The 12,093-nt window shown below is 36.1% G+C and overlaps 1 protein-coding gene across 1 annotated transcript; it reads right to left on the reverse strand.

The window, feature by feature from the left end:
* Positions 1-354: 354 nt before the first annotated feature.
* On the reverse strand, positions 355-11,511 carry LOC100543880 (sodium/hydrogen exchanger 9-like). Its single transcript, XM_003209097.3, has 3 exons — positions 11,163-11,511; positions 5,283-5,485; positions 355-489 (listed from the first exon to the last, which is right to left on the reverse strand). Exons 1-3 carry the CDS (start codon positions 11,335-11,337, stop codon positions 370-372), a joined length of 498 nt encoding a protein of 165 aa, XP_003209145.2. The 5' UTR covers positions 11,338-11,511; the 3' UTR covers positions 355-369.
* Between the last annotated feature and the right edge of the window lie 582 nt (positions 11,512-12,093).

The raw sequence follows: 12,093 nt of genomic DNA on the forward strand, positions 1-12,093 counted from the left end.
TTTTTTTGGTCTCTTGGAGTGCCTTTGCAATTCTCTCTTTTATGTGTCTGGCCAAATGCTTTAGGTTCACAGTAAAAGTGTCTGATATAAACTATCATGACCTTATCCTTTGAGTAAGCTAAGTTTTGATCACGCAGTGTATGAAAAATACGTAGGCTGCTGCCTACTTGTAGTATTACCAGATTCAAAGTGGCCTTTTCTGAAAATAGCAATGTCCACAAGTTGCAAACTGCACACAATCAAATCTTTGCACAGTGACAGGGAGCAGATTGAAATTTTTTACCATTCCTGTCAAGTTCTTACCACACAGTATAATTGTTAACTGACTTCTTTCTCTGCTACTGATCTGTTGGATCTAAAAAGTAGCAGTCACACTAAGCCATTTCTGTAATTTAAGACAGAGGCACTTACCTTCTTTAAACTATATCCAGCATGAAATATAATAGGTGGCAGCAAAATATTGAAGAAAATGGAAGGATCAAATGTCATCTGCCAGAAAGGACAAAAAAGAGGGTAAGGAGACAGAATGTTGTTCTGAGTTCTGTTTTACATATTAACGTGTAATTCCTTACTGCTCATATATATATAAAATACTATCTGAATGAAGGAAATTGGTTATGAATATTTTAAATATACAAGTAGTGTTACTTATGATACTGTCATTACACTATTGTACTGCCCAACTGGACAGTCTCATGCTTAATTCCTGGTTCAGATGTGGACTTTCGCACTGTTTCAGGAAAGACTCATGCATGTCGTATGTCAGTTCCTCACTTACTCAGCAGTGACAACAGAAAAGATCTGCACTACCCAAACCAAATTAACGCTTCTTTTCAAACAGAGCTAGCTAAAGTTGCTTGATGAGCTACTGGCTGTCACTTTTTGTGATCACTCTTTGTGATTCTTGCTCCATCCCACTGCGGGACAACAGGTCATACTCCATTACAGAGTTTGTTATACTCATATTGCTCTGTAGTGACAACCCCATTCCCAGGTCCTCTCTGAGTGGAGCCTGCCTAAGATGCATTTGGAACCTCCTTATGCGTGAGGGACCAGACAACATCTGTCTCCTTTGTTTTGTTTTGTAAGAAGTAAGAATTTATTGTACTGCCTCCTCAGTGTAAAGCTGAAGCTGCTGTATGGGAAATTCACTGCAGGAATAGTTCAGAAGTACTGTTTGTAATGCTGACCAGTTATCACTGAGCTCTTCTGATCATATCTTTTGTAACCTCAATTCACCTTGGGGCATGAAATAGAGAGAGAAAATACAAAGAAAAGCACTTGGGAGACACCAGTAATCTTCTGAAGAGACCCAGTTTCCTGAGCTTCTTAGACCAATTCTACCACAGCCAAGAGGCTGAGAAATTAAATTTTGTGCAGAGAACAGGGTTGAAACTTCACCTCAGCAATCTTCTCTTTTGGGTACATAGCCAAGCTGTACACTGAGCTCTATTACAAGCCTTTAGGAATGGAAGACTTCAATTTAAAATGCTGTTATCTGCTTTCAGATATTCTGTCAATTTTACTAGAAAAGTATTTGTGAATTGGAAGCGAAGGCAATACTAATGTTGCTATATGTGAAAGTACAACATTTCAGAAGACTTAAACCTAGATGTCTAAGAATGACTCACACTCCAGTTCAGTCTCAGTATTTTGTATGTGAATAAGCAGAATTGTCTTCATCAAAACATGTGGGATCAGCACCCAAACACAAAGTGTTTCTGCAAATTTCTGTAGCTTTTGTTTCCCTAGGATATTGTACCTATATCACGATAGGAATAAGGAGGGGATTTCCCACTCTTTAAAGGTGTTATATAAATCTTACTTTAATGACAGGTGAAGTAGCATTACAAAGATGGTACTAAGTTGATGATTTTGCTGGCTCTCTAAAACCATGTACAAAATAATGGCCATCAAAATCCAGAGTGAGGATAGTGTTTTCTACTAAAGTTACTTAAATTCCCCTGGCAGTATCATTTCAAATATGTGCAGTTACCTATGAAACAAGACCCCAAATGGTTTCTAAGTAAATGTATTCCAAGGTTTTACTTTTGTAATTTGGTGAGTTTAAACTAATTGTGGAACTTGCTAAGTAATTTACGCAGACTCTGAAGCTGCATCACCTCACACAGAGATTTATTGAATCAGATGCGCTCATAAATTAGAATGCCTGTCTACTTCAGATCATTCAATCATTGGAAACTTTACAGTCATTTGCAAGCAGCTGGATTTTCATGAATATTGTAATAAATTTTACTTAGAGCTATAGTAAAGATTGTCAGAAGGAAGCTGGATCAATATATCTTTTCTGTGACCAATTAAAAAAAAAAAAGCTCCTTAGGTCTTGAAAGCACTATACTGTGTCTCCATTTGAAAAAAAAAAACATTAACACTGATAGAATCCCTTAGCCAAATGTTGTATACAGACTAATGACTAAATTTCAGTGAACACATAAAAATATGCATTAAAATCTCTGCTTTAAGTGTGTTTCACAGCAGGCTGTATTTGTTTTATTCCTTATTAACAGTTTGCTTCTGTGCTGAAAATAGACTGTAGTCCAATTTCTTTACAATACCTGGACAACAGATTTGATATCAAATGTCAATGGCCATTTTCTGAGTTGATTCTGCTTATTTTGTCTTATGTCATTAACGAAATCTTTAACTGATAAAAAGAATATTGTAAAATTTACTTTTGATACTTAAGAAAGTAAGAATGCTTCACAACACAGGCAAAAGTCTGAAAAACTTCAGAGAAAACTCATGTTTGCGCAGTCTGTCAGATGAACGTTACCTGAGAAGCTAATTCATGATTGTTACTTGTAACAGTATGAACATCATTCATTTGCAGGTCAGTAGCCAAAGTAACATTCTCCCCATTTCACTGTAGCTATTTTTCCTTTGGAAAGATTTCAAGGCCTAAATTTCAGCCAGTTTAAAATACATTAAATTCTTTAATTTCAGAGAAACTATATCAATACATACGAGCTATAGAGTTAGTTCATTATTTCCTCTTTCAGTTAAGTGGGAAATCTGCATACCATCTATCAAAAGCTACAAGGTGAAATATTTAAACTGAGTATCGTAGAGTATGAATGCAGGACAAGCAATCTTTTTTTGTAATAAATCGTGTTTGTAAGGATTTTGGCCTAGAGTATGTTCAGCCTCATTTTATTCTCCACAGAAGAAATACTTAAAGCTTTTTCACTTTTTCCTGGTGCTTTTCTACTTGCATATAGAGAAAACTGATTTCTGCCAGTTGGTAGCAAGCTCTGGGATTGTCCTTCAGCAAGAAACTAAGAGAGAACAACCTAGCTTCACCTTCAGAGCGCCATCTTCCTGTTCTTTTCTGATGTAGTGTGGGATCAATGCTTAGCATAAAAAGGGCAATTAGTGTAAAACCCAGGCAAACCAACTTATCCCTAAGTGAATGGAGACTGCTTAAGAGTGGTAGAAAAAGACCAAAACACCATAGAAAACAGAAAACTCTTCAGTCACCCTATCTCATTCTTTTTTTTCTGAATGCCATTGCAAATACTTAAGTGTCATGAAACTGGAAAATCATCCAGAGTTCACATAAAATGCATTCCTCACCTAATACTATTTCATATACATGAAACACTAGTTGTTTTTTTCTACCACAGCTAGAAACTGCAGTGCAGCTGTCAGTACACTGTCCAAGTTTGCCTTCAATTTCAAGCCTAGACAGTGACCAAGAACAACTTTTAGTCACCACACTTCAAGTAACTTTCAATAAACAGAGTGCTGTTTAAAGCTCGAGAAGAAAGTAATATTTTAATAAGCCTATGTACTGCTCACTGTTCTGTCAGCAGTTGTGCTACTTCGGTACCTTTACAAGAGACAGAACACAATTACAGCAATGGCTTGCAGCTCCTTTGTTCAGATAAAGTGGTATTTTAAGGCTAGAGTACTAGATCAATTATTTAGATTTGGAAGAGTGAAAGCTGCCAGAAAATGACTTCTGTCTTCTTGCTAGCAGATAGCTTCATTTGATAAACAGGAAGTGAGAGCTCAGCTTTTTTTCCCATTCTGCTTGCTTAGGAATGTAAAATTCACAAAAAACTTGCTAGCACGTAATGTGCTGCTAACTTCATGGAACGGGTGATAGAAAATGAATTCTCTTCACTTGCAAACTCAATTGTTGACTTTGGAACTAATTCAGCAAACGTTAAAATATTTCTTCCATAAGCATCAGAAATCTTGAATGAATGTTTTACATTCAAAATGAATTGAAGAATATATCTTTGTAAGTCACAGGCAGCCTGTTATTTCTGATAAATGCACGTAATAAACTCATATACTGAAGTCAAAAGGGAATTGCAGTTGAACAAAAACCAGAGCATGGTGCAATCGTGTTTTCTGTTTTGTATGTCAGTGCTTTTACCAACCAGGAAGGCTGCCAGGCATTGCCTTTGTCTCCTAAATACTGTCAAATGTCTCCTTTCCTTTTTTACTTATTTTCTTTTTAATAAGGCACTTGCCCTCTTAAAGTGAAAATGTTAGCAGGCTCAGACCTCTCCTGTGAGCCAGCTTCAGTATACCAAGTTTGACAAAAACATTCAAATGTAATAGATAAGTACATAAGACTTGGAAACTAAACACTTGAACTAAGATAAACCTCTCGCAACTAGCAGGAAAAAGGATGAAGACTCAGCAAAATCTGGTTAGCGTGACTGCCACAGTACTTTCCTGTCTCCACCCACCACAGCTCTCGGTTTTCAGTGTCTAATCTAGTTCTCTCTTACACTGTTAGGAGGCTAGCAGCGACTACAGACAGGACACGAGGCAAGGACTTTGAGCAGGCAGTTAAATCCAAATTCTGCTGAGATGCCCAGTGTGCATTCTAAGCATAAATTAAAAGCTTTGTATAAATATAACTGCTACTATACAAAAATATGTATTACTCTGGTAGATAAACAATGATACTTGTTAAAATCAAAATAATATATTGAAATATTGTAAAAGACATTTGTAAGGGCTTAAGATCTGCATGTGAGTATATGCGACGTCTTTGAATTTAAAATTTTAGAGGGATTTTGGAAAGTCTCTATGCACTCATGAATTCCTCAAGTTGCTGTCCTTTCTTTGAACAGACTATCAAGAGAAGCAAATACTGCAAAGGTGGAGAAATAATATACTAAATAATTAGAATATTTTAAGTGTTACATATTGGAAAATATACAACATTGCAAAGGACTCTAAATAAAATGAATAAAAGAAATATCTTACACAATTCAGAACAAAAATAAAATCATTTTTACCTTTTGAAGCATTGCATTGCCCTGGTGACCATTGACATTGTGATTATTGATCTCTCTTTTGTATTGGTATTCATAGACCTGATTAGTTATATTAATAAGTAGACTGGATGGCCCAGATTTCAGCTTTTCACATTCATAAACAGTTCCGTTTTCAACATCTGATGTTTTTGTTGCATATCGTATAATTAATCCCATTACAAGGCCTGGAGAGTAAAAACAGAACAAAACAAAAGAGATTCAGGTGAGTTTAAGCATTTGATGCTCCACAATTGCTGACTTGGGGAAAAATGAACTTCCAGGCTCTTGCTCTCCTAAAGCTAGGACTTATTTTCTCAGTGTTTACCTTCACACATGTACACTTAACTCAGTACTCCATGGAGGACCATAAAATATTCTTTCAAAACGGTAATTTCATTAGAATACTGATTTTGGTTTGCCATGTCCTCAGCTGTACTCCTATTCTTGCAATGCAGTTGCTGGAATCATTCTGTGATAGCAGTTGACTTGCTTAAATACTGTGCTTTCAACAGACATTGAGAGAAGGGGCATGAATGCATATTGGAAGTGCCGAGCATAAAAAAATCAGTTGTGATCTTGGTGGTTTTACACACTTTTTCATGGAGGTACATTTCTTTCTTTCTCTTGGCACTAGTGGGAGCTAGAGTGATTACTTCAGAAGTAACTGTTATTTATCTAGATAACATTACCCGAGATGATTAACTGTGGGAAATAGTGGATAGGAATCTGAAAGGTAAGTTTCATTATGTAATGGCATGGATGCCGTGGATAATCAAAGTGGTCATAAACCCTGGTCAGGTGTCAGTTATTTTCACATTTTTCACTAAGAGAGACCTCTGAACTGCAGGCTTCTAGAATAGACACAATGCAAGCTGACAGATTCCTGAACTGATGATGCAACAGAATGACATCTGTATTGCATATTTTGTATGTACATGCATTTATGTTTTTTAGTATGGTCAGCTACTTTAGATGGAACAGGGTTTAGATATGCAGCAGAAAATGTCAAGACTTTTTGAAGATACAAAGCATTTGTGTAGTAAATCAGATAATAAATCTAGCTGTAGTAAAAGACTGAATTCCTCAAAAAAAAAACAACAAAACAGAGAATCTCTTTGGTTCATGTATTTTGAACCAAATTCTGTTTGATAATTTATTCTCTGTTACAGTAATGTAATTGAACAAAATTGCTTCAGGGAAAAAATATTTTAAAATTTAGTGTCAAATTTAGACTAGGAGTCAAGAGGGACCGTTCTTTTTTTGTATTCTTATAAGACATTATCTCCAGTGACAGATTCAAGCTACCTCTGTAAGAATTTTCTGGAATGGAAACAAATTATCTGATTTACTACACAAATGCTTCGTTGATCATAGTCATGCAAGATGACCCTTGATTATAAATAAATCAATTTGCAGAAAATGATTGTTTTAAATATATGACAACAGTAGTTGTAATTCTCAGTCAGTATTGATCAATTCTCTGCAACTAGCATTCAAGTCAGCCTTTGGATTTTCTTCTACAGTTTTAGTCCTTATCCTCAATGGAGTTCAGATTTGGATAATACACTGCAATAAAACAATGAAACAATAATGAAAGTACAGGGAAATGGTGTGTCATCAACAGCATACACATATTAGAGAATTTATATTAGAGCACATTCTAACAATCGATATTCTTAGGGCATCAGTGAGGCTTTGAAGTCCTTTTAGCTTTTAAAGCAATTCTATGATGCTTTAGATGTGAACAAAATATATATGGGCTCTATAATGATGGGCTGTTTCAGAATGTTTTCAAATTCTCTACGGAAAGTTTGGACAAAGACAATTGTTGTGGCATTACATTATGCTGCAGGAATCAGTTAAGTGGTGGAATAGTATTGTTCCTTCTGTAATAATAACTGGGCCAAAGTCCCTAGATAAAAATGCTGGTAAATTAAAAATCTGAGAAGATTATATTTTATATTTCAGTAAGTATATCATTTATGGAATGCACTTTCTTCTTTAAATTATTACATAATATCTCTTTAATGATAGAATCAGGAGTCCAGATTATTAATATAAATAATTCATTTTTAAGTAGCTGGATAATGTAGTTGTCTTTCCTCTACTCCACCTTCCAAACTGAAATCATGATTTTGTGAAATCATGCTTCTATAGTGTAGAATATTTCTTACTGTTTGTTTAAAGAAAAAAAGGTTCTGGGAAATACCATGGTAACCATTTTTTACTATGAAAAAAAAGCTAACAATTTCTAAGACCTGAACCATGTTTCAAATTTAATGCAGTTTTTCCAACTTCTGCATATTCTCTAAGCAGAAAAAAGTTCTTAATCCCAGGGAAGAGTATTGGAAGGGATTTTCTAAGTCACCCATGCCAAATTCTTGAGCTAAACAAGATTGTTTTTTGTTTTTTTTTTTCCAGGCCTTTGTGTGGTCAGCTTCCCTTTAAATAAGAACATTAAGGGAACCTCCAGAAGAGTCTAGGCTCAACAAGTATTCCCACTGCATACCTGTGAGGAATTGAGCTACTGGGGCAGGGAGTGCTATACCTCCAATCTCAGCCCTCCAATCCCTTCCAAGCTTCATGAAGCAGCTCAAAGTCCTCTGACATGGTGCCATTTCTTTCTACTAAGTGCTGTTCTACTGTGTTCTGTTCTTTGTCATTATGATTTCCTTTCAGTCTGATAAACCAGTTCTGTGGAACACAGCTTTAAAAGCAGGTGCACCTTTTACCAGCCTCACCTTCATTTGTATTCCCTAGTGTGAGAACTATCCACACTGAGAATGGTTTTTAACTGGTAGAGCCAATGAGACTAACAGATAATGTCACCATATTGATGGGATAATGTTTTGGATTTGTTTTTGTTAGTAAAGTTTAATTTTGGTTGCCTACCTCCAAGAGTGCTTTAACCTGTTAATTACACATAACTGGTAGCACCTGCACTTCAGCTCTGATTCCTAAATTTTGAGGTGGATAAGAACTTTGGCTGCTTACAGTCTACTTTTTTCATTTACTATGCCTGGATAATTCCCTCTTAAAATGAAGGGCTATGAATTATGTGTTCTATGGGGAATTTTGCAATAGACCTGGTTTATGATTTAGTGATCTAGAGAAATTCAGCCCTACATGAGATGACTAACAAGCTCATGCACAATTTCTTTTGAAGCCTTATTTGATTTTCTGTGTACACTCTCAATGTGTTTGAGAAAGTGCTTACTATAGTGCTTACCATCTAAATATGTTAATTTTGCTCCTTCTATGCAAGGTAGCACAACAGTACTCTTTCATATTCACCTGCCTCCTTGATATACAGAAACAAGAAAGTAAGTTGAGGCTCTTGTTTAGGGTCTGTCAAAGCAAGCTACAATATGCAGAGAAACCTGTCCCCCAAGATCCTGGAGAACAAAGTGGTGAACAAAAAAACAGTAAGTCTGCATTCTTTGTTTTTTTGTGAGTAACTGACTTTTTATTTGGTGCTGAAACAGAAGAACTTGAGAGTGTTAGTAATTTAAAGAGCTAAACACCATGAAATAACTGCATACACTATATCTACAGGTAAACAGTATTTGAACAAAAAAAAAACAACACCCATGCATAAGCTTAAACTAAGGTGCTTTTTTTTATTTTTTGGTAAATATTGAAAGGTTATTGGTGTAAATGGAGCAGCTATATTTAATGTAGAAACACTGATTTGATTAAGAAATTAATTATTTTCAATTTTTAATGTTTCTAAATAGACTATTTTCAAGTTGTTTTTTGTTGAAACTGTTCAGCCTAAGGATGCATTTACCTAGGAAGTTTATGCAGGGGGAAAACTGTATGTATACTTTAAACAGAATGTACTATCAGTACATTCTTAGTGTTTAAGTTGAGTCTGTTCAGCATTTTACAGAAAATTTAAAAATTCCTGTTTATGTCTCTATTCTTTCCTCCTGGTCTTCCTCGTATTTCACTTTCCCCATGCCTTCCACCACTATACCTCTGATGGCATGCTGCCTTGATAAGGAATGCAGACCTGTCCATCATACTGTAGGACACAGTCTGCAAATAAGTGGCAATATTCTGTCACTTGAAGAAAAACTGTTGGCTTCTTGTACTGTCATTCACATATCTAGGAAACAGCTCAATGGGCTACAGTAAAGCAAGCTGCAGGGCAGATGTATTATAATGCAAAACATACATAAAAGATAACTTCTGATAATAAAGACAGAAATTGTATAGGAGAAGATCAGCTATAGCAAAGTGACTCAGGCTTAGCTGCACTGAGAGTAGGACAGGATTTACCTGACTGTCAGTACTTGGTGCTATGATGATTTCCTGAACTGATTTTTCTCCTGGAGTTGCTGTCAGCTCATCTAACATCTCTATCATTACCTCAGAAATTCCACTTTATTTTCATGATCACAGTTTCATAATGCTGAAGATACCCAAACCCATATTCAAAATTTTGAAGAATAGAAGGGACATGATCAGCTTTCTAGATTCTATGAATGAAAATGTTTCCATGTTTAAAGGTCATCATAAATAATGCAAGTCTAAATAGCTTACTTGCAACCATGAGGATCATTTCCTTAGTTCATGACTGTTTTAATAATTCAAAAACTCTGTCTTGCTGGAGCACTGATCTCTTTATTGATCCAAAGAATATCAGGAGCTGGTTATCTTCATGATGTGTAGATTGTGTTTTGGGCAGGCAGCAAAATGGAGCTAGAGCAGATAGCAAAGTGGAAGAAGATAAAACTCTAAATCCTATCTTATTTGTCTAATGTCATATTGCTCCATTTGTATTTCTCTCTTTTTTATCAGCTTTCAGCAAATGTCATCAGCTGCACATGGGAAACTACAACAGCGGGGAAAAGCTGTTATACAAGTCACTCATGCAATTACAACAATAGTAGTTTACAAGTTGATTAGTTCACCTGCCATAGTCTACAAGTTGATTGCAATGAAAATATTGCAGTGTTTGCATGCGGTATGATGCAAATATTCTTCAGAAGTGCAGCTTTAACAAAACTGGTTTTGGTATCACACTGCTGAAGTATTTAACGTGCAAAGAATGAGTCAATCTGGGATTAAGATGAGTCAAGATGAGGTCTCTATAGAGCTATAATTTCCATCTTTTTCTTCCATTTTGACAATTATACATTGCATGTGTGTCATATGGCTACAGAATCGAAAATCAAACATGAGAAAAATGAAATGGTAGCAAGAGAGAATGGCATAATAAGTTGTTCTTATACACAAAGACTATACAACTAGTGAGTAATTATTATTGGTGGTCAGTGCAGAAGATTTCACATGAAACTGATGCACAATATTGCAAAACAGCATAAAAGAAGATTAGAATTTGACAGGCAAATTGAAATTACAGTACAATGACAGCATTCAGAGATTGCTCAAGAGAGGCATTCTTTGTAGTCTGCTTTTCTAAAGAACTGTGGGGGAAAAAACAAACTTCAGATAACTGGGTGGATTAATAAAGCTTCTTAGTCTAAAACTTTGAATGTTATACAAAACTAGCGTGTAAAATAGGCATGTTAAATCATTTCTTTAACTGCGGGCATTTGTACTTTGAGAAATAGTAAATTCTCTGACTTAGGAAGTGTCATTCAGTGGCAGTCTGCATGTATAGGAACGTAACCTGCACATCTTGAGGTTAAACAGCCCATGGTATTCACTCAACAAGTCAACCTGTACTACTGCACAAGAGATGATATTACATTCTTATTTTACTGCACATTTAAGGGGCTGATGACACTTCATTCAGCATGTTTTCTGAGCTTTGTCAGCACTTGATCTAAGTGCCCGGTTACAAATATGCAACTACTCCTATGTCAAACCAGCACTTGAATTTATACTCACCATAAACCATAGCTCCTCCAGTTTCATGCAGAAAGCGGAAGCGGTGGTTTTTAAACAACCAAATTGTTAATATTGTAAGAATGAGCAGAAAGTTAAAGACTAGCAACTCCACAGCTCCCTCATGATAAAACTGATCTTCATCTTTCAGCAATGCATATTTCTTCAACTTCTCCATTTCATTCCCTTTACAGAGAACACACACAATATAAAAGAATGAAAAAAAATCACAGAAGAAGGAAGGTGTTATCACCTTTGGTATAAAAAAGTCCAGACACTGTAGCAATTCACAGCAAGCACATCTGCTTGATTTGCAGCCTCACGGTAAAGTGCCCCAGCTCAGAATTCAGCTGGATTCTAGTTACAGCTTCCTGTTTCTGTCTTAAAGCTGCCCTGTCTTATTTTTAATGTTACGGTTGCATCACTGCACTGTGCTTGCTCCAGCTGTAAATGCACAAATGTCTGCAAAGCTCAGGCTCTGCCAATTTGCTCAGATTTTGTTGTAAAACTTAGTCTGCGTTCATAAATTTTCATTCCGAAACACAATCTGAAACCTAAAAATCATATTTGGTCTTTGTAGTTTTAGCTGGAAAAACTGTCACTAAAAGAATGATATAGCAACCTTCACTACTCCTTAGAAGTTTATAAAAGATCTTTCCACTTTCCCACTTTTAAGTGTAGGCAACATAGAAGGTGGTATTACATTTTTTCAAGAAAATCATGGAATGATTTAGGTTGGAAGTTACAGCTTCCTGGTTGGAAGGGACCCTTCAGATCATCTAGTTCCAGCCCCCTGCTATAGGCAGGGACACCTCCCACTAGACCAGGTTGTTCACAGACCTGTCCAGCCTGGCCTTGAACGCCTCTGGGGAGGGGGCATCCACAGCCTCACTGGGCAACTCGTGCAAGTGTCTTGCCATCCTCACAGTAAAGA

The sequence above is a fragment of the Meleagris gallopavo genome, chromosome 11, assembly GCF_000146605.3.
Source record: "Meleagris gallopavo isolate NT-WF06-2002-E0010 breed Aviagen turkey brand Nicholas breeding stock chromosome 11, Turkey_5.1, whole genome shotgun sequence".
NCBI lineage: Eukaryota > Metazoa > Chordata > Aves > Galliformes > Phasianidae > Meleagris > Meleagris gallopavo.

What these genes read in the sequence shown, in the direction of transcription:
- LOC100543880 (XM_003209097.3), bottom strand. Translation starts at nt 11,337, where the DNA reads ATGGAGAAGTTGAAGAAATATGCATTGCTGAAAGATGAAGATCAGTTT. An exon ending in TGGAGGAGCTATGGTTTATG is followed by an intron (nt 5,486 to 11,162) that starts GTGAGTATAAAT and finishes TTTACTCTCCAG; the next exon opens with GCCTTGTAATGGGATTAATT. An exon ending in GCAATGCAATGCTTCAAAAG is followed by an intron (nt 490 to 5,282) that starts GTAAAAATGATT and finishes CCTTTCTGGCAG; the next exon opens with ATGACATTTGATCCTTCCAT.